Source organism: Alligator mississippiensis, chromosome 2, assembly GCF_030867095.1.
Source record: "Alligator mississippiensis isolate rAllMis1 chromosome 2, rAllMis1, whole genome shotgun sequence".
In the NCBI taxonomy this organism is placed as follows: domain Eukaryota; kingdom Metazoa; phylum Chordata; order Crocodylia; family Alligatoridae; genus Alligator; species Alligator mississippiensis.
This window is the reverse complement of record NC_081825.1, coordinates 203,168,965-203,183,209: the sequence shown is the minus strand read 5'-3', so window position 1 is coordinate 203,183,209 and position 14,245 is coordinate 203,168,965. Positions and strand designations below refer to the sequence as shown.

The window sequence follows — 14,245 nt, the reverse complement described above, 5'->3', positions numbered from 1 at the left end:
ATTAATAGCATAACAAAACATGAAACCAGCCACAAAAATATTCCACAAAATATGTGCAATATTTTTTGCAGCTGGTTTCCATCACACCTTAAATTGAATGGGTGGCAGGGTATGTGAGGGAATGGGAAAGTTAGGATGGTCACCTGAAAGACAGGTGAAGTCTAGGATCTGGGTTCCCAGGGAGCCAGGATCAGAACTAGAATCAGGAGCCAAAGCCAGAGTCAGAATTTGCTAGAAGTCAGGACCAGAATCAAGAGCTAGGGTTCAAAACCAGAGATCCAATAAGGGAAAGAAAGGATGCACACAGCAGTAAGAAGCAAGTTCTTCAGCCTCTGCCTGGACAGGGTATTGTGGGCTGGGCCTAGCTTTTAAAGCAGGTAGAGCCTGTTGCCTATGGCCTCAGGGGATTTGCTGCCCTGATTGCTGCAGGAGGATCAGCTGGGTACTAATCTGGGCTCTCTACAAATGGTACCTGTGTCCCTGTAGTCTCAAGAGATAAACTGCCCTGATCCTTTGATTGGAACTGGCTGAGCTCGGGCTCTGATCTGGCCTCATTACAGAATAGGTCTGGTATGCAGCCTGATGCTGGCTGCATGGCAGGGCTTGGTTGAGATTTTCCCCATGCTGGCTGGCAAGCTGATAACCATGTGGTGCATCCCTGCATGGAACTGCCCCTCGCTGTTTTCAAGGTCCTGGCTTGAAGGGAGTTCATCAGCTAGGCCAGTGTGCTGGGTTTCAGGGAGTCACCAAGCTGCATATGCAGTTTTCTGACATCCCTAGTGCACAGGGACTTTGGGATCAGGGAATCTCTCCTTGATCCAGATATCCTAGTGCACAGGACCCTAAAAATACTCATGCACACTGTTCATGCAGACACAGAGTTACTCGTGCAGGGGGAACCTGGGACCATGATCCTGGGCTCCCTCTACATTGAGAAGTAGTCATGGTGCAATTTGGATCTGGTCTCTGATCCCAAAATCACACCTCCTACCATGCAGGAGGTGCAATTTTTGGAATTGGTGATCAGATCCAATTGCACCATTAAATTAATGTGTGCCAGGGGCCTAAGAGATCCCACACTTCATGTTTTTATCTTTTCACAATATTTTGAGTTCTGTTGAGGTGATGGCACAGGGCCAGGCAGCACTTGAATCTGGTTGAAATGGAGTGGGTTTTTCACTGGCCCTTTGCAGAGATGAATAACTGCATATCTGTAACATTTTAACTGCATTACCAATATTGCTCCTGTTGTTGTGTAGCTTCTAGTAATTGATTTTATATCTCAGTACCCACAGGGGTATTCATATCAGTTTCCTAATTTAAATCTTCCTAACTACTTCCTTGCAGGGGGAGCAGTGCAATATTGTACCTGATAATGTAGATGACATTGTAGCAGATCTTGCTCCAGAAGAAAAAGAAGAAGGTATTTTTAATTAAGTTCTGCTTTGTGAGTTTAAATTTTGTTTCCTCCTCCACTTCTGATCTCATCTCTCTGTAGGATTATTAGTACAATACCTAAAATATCAACCCCCTCCCCCCACAAAAAAACACAACTTGGCAACTGCTAGTTGGATCCATCTTCTTATACTGAAGACCTAAAGAACTGGCTATAGTTGGGGGTAGATTTTCAAAAGTGCTTAAGTGACTTAGAAGCAGTTGTCCCACTGAATGTCAGAAAGCAATTTCAGTTTCCATTCTTTGTGTCACTGGCCTTTGGCTTTCATGCCCACAGAAATTGGATAGGTTCAATATCAATAAGGTGGCAGGAATTAAAATATAAAACTGTCAGTGTACTAACCAAAGGAGAGGTATTTGTAGTAATTGTGTTTTCAAATTATTTTTTTGTGCTTCAGATTACAGTTTAAGACACTGAAAGTCTTTGTCAGCAAGCAGTGCCACATGCTGAACTCACACAACCATGAGCAAGTGAAAAGGAACTGCATGGAGGACAACTCACATGGTTATTGACATGTTCTGTTTTTTATTGGCTTCAGATGACACCCCTGAAACCTGCATCTATTCAAACTGGTCCCCATGGTCAGCCTGCAGTTCCTCTACCTGTGAAAAGGGGAAACGGATGAGACAGAGAATGCTTAAAGCTCAGCTGGACCTCAGCGTGCCTTGTCCAGACACCCAGGATTTTCAGCCATGTATGGGACCAGGGTGTAGCGATGAAGGTAATGAATCACAAATGCAGAGGAGGACGACACTGAATGTTTTTAGTGTGTGGCCCATTTTAACTTTACTTTGAAAGCCAGCTACTGTTGCTGCATAGTCCTATCTAGTGATGATGGTTGAAAAGTGCATGCAAACATGGTTGTGTACAGATCTGCAAACACCCACATAGGGATTTATAGAAGCCCCTTAAAATTGTGGCCACTTGTGTCCGCTATTGCATTTCGGTAAGCTGTCTGACTGGGTATTTGAATGTCAAGTAGGAGTAGGGAGAAAAAAGCAGTGAAGTGAGGAACAGAGGAAAAGATCAAAAAGACAGAGCAGGCAGAGAAGGGACACAGAAAATAAACAGAAGTACAGATATCTGAAGAGAGAAGTGGGTAGCAATATATCAGGGAAATATTGCATCTGAATATCAGCAAATGAAATTCTTTTCTGTATCTTAGATGGCTCCACGTGCATGATGTCTGAATGGATTACGTGGTCCCCCTGCAGTGTTTCCTGTGGAATGGGAACAAGATCTAGAGAAAGATATGTAAAACAATTCCCTGAAGACGGTTCTATGTGCAAAGTGCCTACTGAAGAAACTGAGAAATGCATTGTAAATGAGGAGTGTGGTAAGTATTTGATTTAGCCTCATGAAATCTAATCAATAGCAAGAGCACTAAATGAACCATTACTTCAGTGAATGCCATTAGTGAGTGATTTTCTCTTTTGACATTATAAATAGCTCCTAGTAGCTGCCTTGTGACAGAATGGGGAGAGTGGGATGAATGCAGTGCTAGCTGTGGCATGGGAATGAAAAAACGATACAGAATGATTAAGATGACTCCAGCTGATGGATCCATGTGCAAGACGGAAACTACAGAGGCAGAGAAATGCATGATGCCAGAATGCCGTAAGTATCCATGAGCCATCTGCCAGCCTGAAAATTGAGATGACTCTGCTGACATGTTGTTTCAGCACATCTAAAGTGTGCCTCATAGGAAGTATTGCCAACCTTCACTCACCATGGAATCAGATTCTCCTCCTCATAGGAATATGCATTTGGTACCAGTTCTTCTCAGAGGATGATATAACAGTGCCAGAAAAAAATATTCACTTGTACAGTACATTACACTTTGTTTTGCAAATATCACAGTAGCCCTGCCAGTTAGCATATAATAGCAAAATACCTGCGAGCATTCATAAGTACTAGGTAATAATACTTAGCACTAGGTAATAGTACTAGTAATAGTGAAATACTAAGTAATAGTACTTCATAAGTACTGGGTAATAACATCAACTATCATCGATAGGTATTGTTGTTATCAAGGTGTTGAAAGGCTGGAACGAACAAATGTTCCTAAGTCCTGTGATCTTTTAAGAAAATGAGGAGTACAATTTTCAGGATTTGCTGGACATGCTGAACCTTAGGATTTAAACTAATACCTTCACCAAAACTGGCACTGTATGTGAGGTGAGCAAAAAGTTAACATTTAGAGCCTGTGGAAAATTCCAGTGTTTTGCCAAAACAGGACAAACAGCTACTCTCTTCCCCCTCTCTGCCCCCCCCCCCAAAAAAAGAAATAGAAAACGTTTCTAAAAGATGAGAGGCAGAAATGTCTAAACATCAAATGTCTAAACATCAAATTTATTAATGTCTGTACATCAAATTTTATGTTAAATTGTGTATATCTGAGATGCTTTGATGCCTTTGGGAGTTGCAGTTTGGCTTCCTCACTCCCCAAATCTATTCTGTGGGCTACATGTCTGGCATAATGCATTGTGATCATGTGGGGGATACACATGATGGAAGTTTAGTCAGAAGAGAGACCATGGTGTATTGCTGGGGTATAATCAAGCCAGAGAGGGGATTAAGTGTGTGACACTCTCATGTTGGTAAAGTTCAAGTCAGCTCCCATGTAGCACCATAGAAGCAGCTGCAGATAGATTAATATCACGCAGACAGAAAATTAAATATTTCAGTTCAGGCAAAAGCAATGCCAAAGACCTCATTTCAGTTTTCTTAATGGAAAATATTAAAAAGTCCAGTAAAGACCAGCTTTACTGATAACAACTTACATCCTGTTAGCAGTTATCTCCCACTAGAACAAATATAGCATACAAATCTGACTTTTATGCTTTTTAAAAATGTAGGTTCTATCTGAGCTTTCCTAAAGGCATCAGGACAGCTGTTTTTTTATATTATTATTATTTTATCTAAGCTGACAGCCAAATTCAATATAGCTGTCTTTCTCCTTTGAGCACTCGCATTTTGCATATTACTTCTTTTCAAACTTTGTACTTAAATGTCCACATAATAGGGCTCACAAATTTGCCAATTATTCTTTTCCTATATTAGATACCATTCCTTGCATGCTCTCACCTTGGTCTGAATGGAGTGACTGTAGTGTAACCTGTGGGAAGGGAATGAGGACCAGGCAAAGGATGCTAAAATCAGCAGCTGAGCTTGGAGACTGCAATGAGGAGCTGGAACAAGTGGAAAAATGCATGTTGCCAGAGTGCCGTAAGTATAGGAACTGCCTAGAATTTGAAAGCTATTTAAGATGCTCTGCAACATAAGAGTCTAACCCTGCTCACCCTCTGGGATGTGTTGGTTGTCCTTTGTAGCCTCTGGTTGTTGCTTTGACCCGAATGATTTCTCTGCGTCCTCAAAGTAACTGTTCTATCTCATCTGAGCAATGAGGGAATCTGTAACCTTTCCTTGCTAAATCCTGCAACATCAGAGCCAGACACGCACAGTTTGAGATACTGTGCTGATACAGGGGGTAGCAGCTGGTGAAACAGTAGGCTCACCATGGTGAAGATGCATTGCTTCCCATGCTATAATCTATTATGACAAAAGAGACATTCCCAAAGGACATGGCAGGGCTGTGACACATCTGTAGGCCCTTTCATACTTGGGGAAGCTCTCTATCACCAAGCTCTACAGCTACTCATACAAAGCAAAAGTGTATACATGAGGAATAGAATGCTGCCCGTGTACTTAACTAACTGGCAGGTTTTTCTCAACTGCATAAGTGACTTTTTTGGCACATAAGCACAATTTTATGATGCTACTACCCTCTATTACCTGGACAGTATGGACACATGAGAGTATGTATGCATACTGAGAATGTGCAGTAAGCCAGGCAGGCAGCTACACGGTTATATGCATATACAATACATGCAAAATTGTAGTTGGGCAAGAACTCACAACTAGGCAAGCAGGGGGTGCTCCCATGTTTCAGCCCTGGTAGTTGAGTGATTAGGGTGTTTGCCCAGGAAGGAGACCTAGGTTCTAGAAAGAGGAAGGAGGTTTGAAGTTTTATCTCCCCATTTTCTTAGCACAATGCTTTGCACCCTGCTACAGGTGTTGTACAGGCCCTTCTCCAGGCCTGCTTTTGAAGCTGGTCCCCTCATCAGCCAAGAGAGGGAGATATGTAGGGTTAAAGAGAAACCAGAAGGTCAGTGGCTTAGAGAGATGGATGCTAGACTACAAGGCCCTGGGACCTAGCCAGGTCCTTTGCTTCCCAACAGAACAAAACCCACTGCATTCTGCTGTCCTCTTTCCCCTCCCCTGCTGCTTTTTTAACCAATGACTACTAAGTGCAAGGTGCAGTGGCTCAACGTCAAGAGGAACAGTGGAGATGAGTCTAGGCAGTGACTGATTTGCAGTCTGGTGACTAGAGCCTTGTGAAGGGAAGCCAAAAAGACAGAGTTTTATTCCCTCTCTGGTGTAGAACCTTGGTCTCCTTCCCGTGGGGTGTTTTTTAATCGTTTGGCTATTGGGTTTAAACAGGGGATGGTCCTCCTTTTTGTTTTTTCTTGGAGTTACACCAGTGTACACAAGTACGTAACTGCCCAGTTAGTGTAATGCCTACTCTGCATGCTGAGTATACATGTGTACTGTGCATCAGTGCCAAAAATGCTACTTAAGTGTCTGGGTAAGTGCTATTTAAGTTCACAGAGGTTAATAGAACTCCACTTGGTGTGCTTCGGAAAAATACTGCAAGGATGTTATTAAATTTTCAAAGATGCCCTGTTTTAAAAGATAACTGAGTCCGTGGAAGGTGATCTTCACCTAACATGCAAGATAGAAAGGACATTATTTGTTTGTACACTATCTTCCACTCCAGGCATACATATTTACCTAGTCCTCAAAGATGTATTTGAGGACTACATTGGTGGTGGGCATATCTACATGTGCAATTAATGCAACTGAACAAACTGTGGAGCAGTTTGTGCCACAGTTAATGACTCCTCAGTTCAGTGTCTACACGTGTACCCAGAACAGCAGCAAATTGAGCCAGGGAGCAGCAGTTTAGGCCAGGGCTGCTGCTTCTCTACTATGTCCTCCTGCAGCAGCCAGGGGGAGCTCCAGGCTTCAGCTGCAGCTGCCCTGGTGCCAGCTGCAGGGGTACAGGGGGCAGCAGAGGAGTTGTGGCTAGGCAGCAGGCAGGAGTGTGGCTGCTTGCTGGCTGGGTTGACTGGGCACAATTTATGCCTGATTCATTATCTACACATGCATTGCTGCCCAGTAAATAACTCTGCAGCAGGTTAGTATTTACAAGTAGCACCCTGTTATGGAGTGTATTAGTTTCCTGCGGCCTAATAGCATGACACGTGTAGATGTGAGATGTTTACTGCAGAACTAATTAGACAACTTCAGTAAATGTCTGGTGTAGATATGCCCAGTGTGAACAACTGATCTTCTTTATGCACCTTTTTTAGACTCTAACTGTTTCTTTTAAGGAAAATAATTGTATAGAGAGTTTCTGCCTGCCTATATTTAATTATGAATGTATGCATAAATAATTGCACTGGATATATAAAGTGGGAATTCAGAAACATAAACGATCACAGTCATCTTCTATTTGGAAGCAGGACAACATGGGAAGCAGCAGTCTCAGTTTATCACACTTGCCTTAATTTAAAGGTTAGGAGGTTTTCTTGGTTTCCATGACTGTATCCTTGGCCTCTCTGCTGAGCCTATCAATAAGTGCTTTTTTAATGTGGATTTATGACCACTAAGAGCTGGACTGAGACCATGACATACTGTCACGTTAGCCAGGACAGGCAGCTAATGAGATAGATGATGGTAAGAGGTACTGGCAAGTGCTATTCCATCCTCCAAAATTTCAGGCAATGTGTGATTTACAAAGGAGTTCAACCTGCTCAGCTCTAAAGTCAACAGGCAAGTTGGGCTGTTTAGTAATGCCAGAGTTTTTTTCTGGCTGTATCATTTAATCTACTCCCCACTAGAAAGCAGGTAGGAATTATGGGCCTTGGATTTGGCCCATAAAGTAGATGCCAGGAGATAGAGGCATAGAAAGTGGCTCGTGTGTTTTATGTAATCCCAGTGCCATAATAAAAGCAAAACGGTGGCTACTCCATTGACCCAGAACCACAGGAGCACATACCCAGTGGTTTGCTCCTGCCATAACCTGGAACACTCACGGGTCCTTGGACTCCAAGAATAGACAGTGCCAGACCCCAGAAATGTTGATTTTACACCCTGAATGAAGAGAATTCCCAGCTGCTCAGTTAGTGCCACATCCCAGTTGCTTTGTATTCCATGAACGGTGCAGAGGAGGCATACGGGATACCTGAAGCACTACTGAATGAACGTTTTATGATATGATTACTATGCTATTTGCCAGTTGTTACACAGGATTTTATAACTAACTGTGTTATATGTTACAGAAAGGATTGGCTATAAAAAAAGTCTTATAATGCAATTTTGTAGTTGAGAATTCATAAAAGAAGCTGAACATATCCCCTACTTGTTGATTTTTAGTCAATGAAGGCTTTCATTTTTAAAGCACAAATCGTTTCCAACTGGGAGGTTGGAAGCTCAGAGTTTTGATAAATGAATAGCCTTGTGCCTTTAGAGACAGGAGCTCTGTCTTCTCTCTGTGTTCCCCCCACTCATTTGTTCTGGAGCTGTAAGCAAATAAATGTAAATCTTTTTTCTCAGTTTCCTGTCAGTAAAATTGGGGTAACACTTCTTTAAAATCATATAACAGGTATTGGATGCAGTTATTTAATCTCAGTAAAATGGTTTGAAATCCTAAAATGCCAGGTCCCATGTAACTACAATATTGGCATTATTTACTATCTTTATTTAAAATATGCTCCTAAAGGCAGTGTGCATGGCTCCTTAAAAGAATACGTAGAAAGTACTTCGTAGCAAGGCAAAACTACAACATGTGAGTATTAATGGAGGAATAAGGGGGGTGAGATGCTCTTTTAAAATCTGGTGGCCTCCCCCTACCCCATTTATACCTAGGGCAGCTAATTCTAGTGTCACTCTTGACTGATCAGATATTTAGCATATGTTCTTGAAAAATTAGGTATGAAAACTCTCCAGATAGAGTTGTGCTGATGTATTATGAATAGAGAATGCAATTAGGTAAAGCCACAAATTTGTTCTACACCCTTTGGCAAGGGTTGCTGAATCCTAAACAGTTGTTAGAACTGCTAATGTTTCAAATTTGCTGTCTGCAGCCATTGACTGTGAACTAACAGAGTGGTCCCACTGGTCTGAATGCAATAAATCATGTGGAAAGGGGCATATGATCAGGACAAGAATGATTAAAATGGAACCTCAGTTTGGAGGAGCTCCATGCCCAGAAACTGTCCAACGTAAAAAATGCCGAATAAGAAAATGCTTGAGAAACCCAAGTATAGAGAAAAGACGCTGGAAAGAGGCCCGTGAGAAAAGGAGAAGTGAGCAAGCTAAGAAAGACATAGATAGTGAGCAGTATCCAGGTAAGTTGTGCGTTAATGCTTCTCTTAGACCTTTCTTGTTACCTTGACCTTTGTTTAAAACAGGAAAGAGCAACAGGTCTTTAATGCAATCTAATTTTTCCAGCATAATTCAGTAGTATTGCATTCTAGGTAAAGCTTCAATAAGGTTATATGGTGACTTTCACCTTTGAACACTGAAGGTCAAATTTGAGTTTAGGTCACAAGGTGTAAGTTTTCAACTTACTTTGCCTCTCAAGTTGCCAAGAATGCTGTATTCTTCATTAAGGTTCTTCCTTTCATTATAAAAAGGGAGTTCCTGAACATCTTGACTTTAGACCTGCTTGATAAGGAGTTGACTTTGTTTTAGATAGCAATAATAATAATTATTATTATTATTACTATTAATAATAATAGTAAAACTGACTAAAACCAACATGAGACTGCTAAAGGCTGTGGCAAGCCCCTGCTCCAGAGTTCTGAACCAAATCAGAATCACATTTTTGCTGGCCAGGTTTCTGTCAACTAGGGCCAATATTTTCAAACTCTGGGCCCTAAAGACTAGATAGATATGCTCCGTGGGAACAGTTGTGGTATTATAATAAGCGTTATCACTACCTTGCTTTGTTCCCCATCCCACTTAATTAATTTCCATCTACCTTTGCTTATCTAACTTGAAAATATATTGGATTAGGGGTTGTCCTCCACCATTTGTTGGTATTTATATATTGAAGGCTTTGACTGGACATAATTCAACCCTATAATAATAGATTATTCTATGGGTATTAGTAAAATAAATAGTCATTATTCATACCCATACAATAATCTATTATTGGTGGCTATACAATAATATCATACAATAATCCATTATTAGTATATATATATATGCACACATACATACCCCCACAGCAATTTAGCTAGCTAGTTAGATAATTCCAAACACTGAAATTAAATCATTGCTTTAATAACTTATCTGTTTTTTTTGGGGGGGGTTAATTTTAGGTTGTAAGATGAGACCATGGACTGCTTGGTCAGAATGTACCAAACTGTGTGGAGGTGGAATTCAGGAACGCTTCATGATAGTAAAGAAGAGATTTAAAAATACTCAGTTTACCAGCTGCAAAGACAAAAAGGAGATAAGAGCATGTAATGTTCATCCTTGTTAGCAAAACCTGAGGCTTCAAAGTGATGCACTCCGAGCTAAATGGAAAGTCAACCTTGGTTTGGTTTTTAAAACAAAAACAAAAAAAAGAATATAAAGTGTATATTCATCTTCATTTTTGCAGTGTGGTTTGCTTATTAGTCTTGCTGGTGCAAGAAATATATTTTATAAATATTTCCTCACAAATGTACGCTGAGAGTAGATTTCTGATACTCCAGCCAGCCCTTAATGCATAAAACTAGTAAGTCATTGTGAGTCATTTAACTCTGAAATAGAGACATCTCTGTGGACATGCAATAGCCATATAGAAATATTACCTGTAGAGACATAGGTGGCATGCATATTAACATAACTAAGTTAAAGTGACACGTTTCATGTATGGAAGGAATTCTCTTTAAATTTGATTTCAAATATCCAAAGCAGTGCCTATGTGATTACACAGTTGTGCCAAGGAATAATTTAAATAATGCTGGTTCAATAACATTAACAGGTGCATATTTATATTTCCCACCACTGGGTTAAATTAGTATTTATAGTAATTATTCTATATCATTTTTCTTCATGAGAATTCTAGGGTCCCTTAAAAAAGTAGTTTGCATCTTTAAAGGAAACAGTTCTAGTAAGTCAGAAATGTATCCTTGTAGACATCTCTGTAAAGATGCTTATTTAATGTGCAAGGATGATCAAAATAACAAATATGGAAAAATGCCATATGCCACCTTAATAGCACATCCTTATCTTGAATACCATTTTTGGTTCTGCCAGTTACCATCTCATAAAGAATGCAGCTAAAACAGAAAGGGTCCAAAGGAAGATCGGGGCAGCTACTGCAGCATGAAAAGGCTTCCATATAAATAAGATTGAAAAAGATTAGGATTAATTTATGAGAGGGGCCAAGATAAAAGTATATAAAATAGTGAGTGACAGAAGGCGAGTCAAGTGTCATATCGCTTATAACTAGGGACCAACCTAAATTGCCTCAAGACACAGGGTTTTTTTGTGCCCCGCTTGCAGCATGCAGAGCCAATTTTGCAGGCATTTCACAGTGGCCCCTGCCTTGCTGCTGATTGGTGGATTCTGCAAAATCCGTGAAACTGCAATTTAGGTAAGTTCCTGTTTATAATGCAGAAAGGGGTGGGGAGGGGGTGATATACTTTCAAATGAAACTGCAACATACTAAAAACTGATAAACAAAAATACAACTTTGTTACTCAACGAATAATCAACCTGTGCCATTCACTGCTGGAAGGTGTACTCTCAAGGCAAAGCATTTAGGAGGGTTCACGCCCCCCTCCCCTCCCCCCCCCCCCCAAAAAAAGGATTAGATACGAATTATAAGACTTTCATCTGCAATTATACTAGGAAGGATAAAAATTATGCTTGAGGTCCTAAGCTGCCAATTTACTGCCTACAGTTAGACAGTAGCTTCTTATCAGGTGTTTCTGCATACTTATCCCTTTTTACACCCTTCTCTGAAGCATCCAGTCATGGCTGCAGGCAGGATGTGGGATTAGATGGACTTCAGATCTCATCTACTATGGTTTTTTCTTATGGTTTTAAGATCTTAAGATTTACAATGGAAAACAAAAGGTAACAATGTATTTAATTTTTGTCCAGTACAGAAGTTATAAATCTATGTCTCTATCTAAACAAACAACAACAATGCACTGAGAATAAAGACTGTCTGATAACACTTTTTTTTAAAAGTTTGAGAGAAATTAATGGAAAATTGCAATCTTATTTTTCTTTTTAGTCAGCTGCATATAAGTTATTCAAATAATTTACACTTCATCACATGGTCCAAAATTTGGCACCTGGTTTGGAATGTCATAATTTATGGCCATTGGTGCTCACCCCACCAGATTCAGGAATCTTTGACTTAGCTCCTGTGGTATCTCAACCGCATAAGGTGGCTGGATAGTGGAAGAATGCTCCTTCATTTTCCTATAAAACCATTGAGCACTGCTAGGGACTCTGTAATGTCCCAAACCCCCGTTACCCAAGTATACTTTGCTGCCTGCCTTTGCCCTGGAATTAAGTAAAGACCAGTGCAGTAGTGGGGCCAACTTCTGTGTTTAGTCTCATTGCTGCTAAATGAAAAAAAAAATCAGTAGGTGTAAACCTTAGTGAATCAAATCAGGGGGGAAAGGTTTAGCCTAACCTCTAAAAGGGGCGGGGGAACCCCAGACAATTCCATCTTGCACAGACAAGATCTTTTAGTAACAGGACAGTAACAGGAGAGAGGGCCACTTGGTGTAGAGGGAGAGTTAACAGAAAAACCTGAGCTCCCAGGAGGAGCTGTCCCAGAAAACACATGCAAATGAGATCCATGCAAACAGTGCAGAATGATCCTCCTCCCCCTTCCTGGAAAATATTTCATGTTAACTCTTTCTATCCCCACAGGGATCTTGTAGGTTGTGGTAACCATTAAAGGTCAAGGAAGTGGATCTACATCTGCCCTTTATGCCTTGTTTATACTACTGCTAAAAACCCATCTCAAAGGCCTTTCTAATTCCTGTATGGAAAGTAATCACTTATTTTTATAGATGCCATTATTAAACATTTTAGATTTATTCCCTTTTAACAAAGTTTATACAACTTTAGTTCAAATATATGCATTAAACTTCTGTAAAGTATATAAAAGTGTATTACATTTACATATGTAATATGTGCTGGTTGAATAGAACCATACAGAAAAGTTCAGGCAATTCTCACACTGTTTCAAGTATGGTTTCAATAACCATATACACTTTATTTATTTTATTTTAATCAGGAGGGCGTTCATTGTGGTTTCTAGTCATTTCTCTTGGGCTCAGTATTATAGATGTTTGAGTTTTTTCCGCATTATTAATACCTGCAATCACAAAATTGTGTGTAGTTAGAGGTGTGGTTGTTTCTGCCTGTCCAGTTTATTATATCATTTTTCTGTTGATCAATTTCTTTCCAGTTCACTTTGCTGATTTTCTTCTAACTTGATACAAAAGATATTTAAGCTTGTTACTTTTTGTAAAAAATAAAAACAAAAAACAAAAACAGAAAATTAAGAGGTTGATTTTCTATTAAGGAAAACAAAAAAGCTCTGATATATAGTATGTAGAATTATTGCAATGTTACTGTAAACTTTCTAGTAGTGTAATATTCACTGAATATCAGTCAATAAAAATAAAACTTGTTATCTCTTGTTAGTAACTCATGAATAATACATATTCCTGAACTGAAAGCACAGGTATCACTTCAGAGTTTTGTACACCTCAAATATCAGTTTTTAGCATCCTGTGTATGTTGTTTTTTTCTAACATGAGCTGTAGAAGCTTTACACATAATACAAGGAAAAAGGGTAGGGGCTTAACAAATGTATAATAGGACTTAATATGTGCAACATGCATTTCAATTATTTTTTTTTAAGTTTTCCTCTGCTGCTGTTTTTGTTTGCTGTGGAACTATGAGAAAGATATGAACATTTCTTACCAAAGTCCTGTGTAGATGTTTTGTAGTTGTCTGGCTAACACATTATTATTTTGGAATAAAGACATCTTTACTATAAAAATTACATATAGCGTATGAGACTATTTGACTTTAAAACATTTCATGTTTAAAAACCTGAAAAGGCATCACAGAATAGATTCTGCATCTCAATCTACACACGCACGCACGCACACTTTCCAGATTCAATATACCACTAGCAGCATGTGGTAATTGCAAACAGTCTGGAAACTGGTGGAGTAGAATTTATTCCACTTGCATCCACCCCCGGGGAAGGTTGTTGTAGTATCTGAGGCCCCTGGCACACATTCATTTAATGGCACGATGAGATCTGACACCAATCCCAACAATTGTGCCATCTGCCATGCCACATGTGCATGGCAGGATGCGTGATTTTGGGATCAGAGATCAAATCCTAATAGTGCTATTACTACTTGCCAGTGCATAATCCTGAGCTCACCCTGCACCAGCAAGTTGAAAGCTGGATGTCTGTAGCCCAGTGTGAACTGTGCAGTCCTGAGGCCAGGACTGATAATTAACCAACTGTTGGTCTCAGCCCTCGATTGCGATGGAGCTGGTTGGAGACTGGTGCAGTCCATAGGGTTAGGAATGGAAATCAGCTGAATGTGGGCCCCAGACCTGGGACCGGTTTGAAGCTGATTGTGGGTCTCAGCCCCAAGACTGCCATGGGGT

The 14,245-nt window shown here is 40.2% G+C and overlaps 1 protein-coding gene across 1 annotated transcript in view; it reads left to right on the top strand.

Annotated features, from left to right (window-relative positions):
* The window catches only part of SPON1 (spondin 1), a 378,147-nt gene extending 364,528 nt beyond the window's left edge, over window positions 1-13,619 (top strand). The window contains exons 10-16 of the mRNA XM_014602347.3: window positions 1,348-1,423; window positions 1,995-2,177; window positions 2,622-2,792; window positions 2,906-3,073; window positions 4,520-4,684; window positions 8,668-8,931; window positions 9,910-13,619. Coding sequence (XP_014457833.1) covers window positions 1,348-1,423; window positions 1,995-2,177; window positions 2,622-2,792; window positions 2,906-3,073; window positions 4,520-4,684; window positions 8,668-8,931; window positions 9,910-10,073 — 1,191 coding nt within the window. The 3' untranslated portion in view covers window positions 10,074-13,619. The remainder of the gene's footprint in view (window positions 1-1,347; window positions 1,424-1,994; window positions 2,178-2,621; window positions 2,793-2,905; window positions 3,074-4,519; window positions 4,685-8,667; window positions 8,932-9,909) is intronic.
* The last annotated feature ends 626 nt before the right edge of the window (window positions 13,620-14,245 follow it).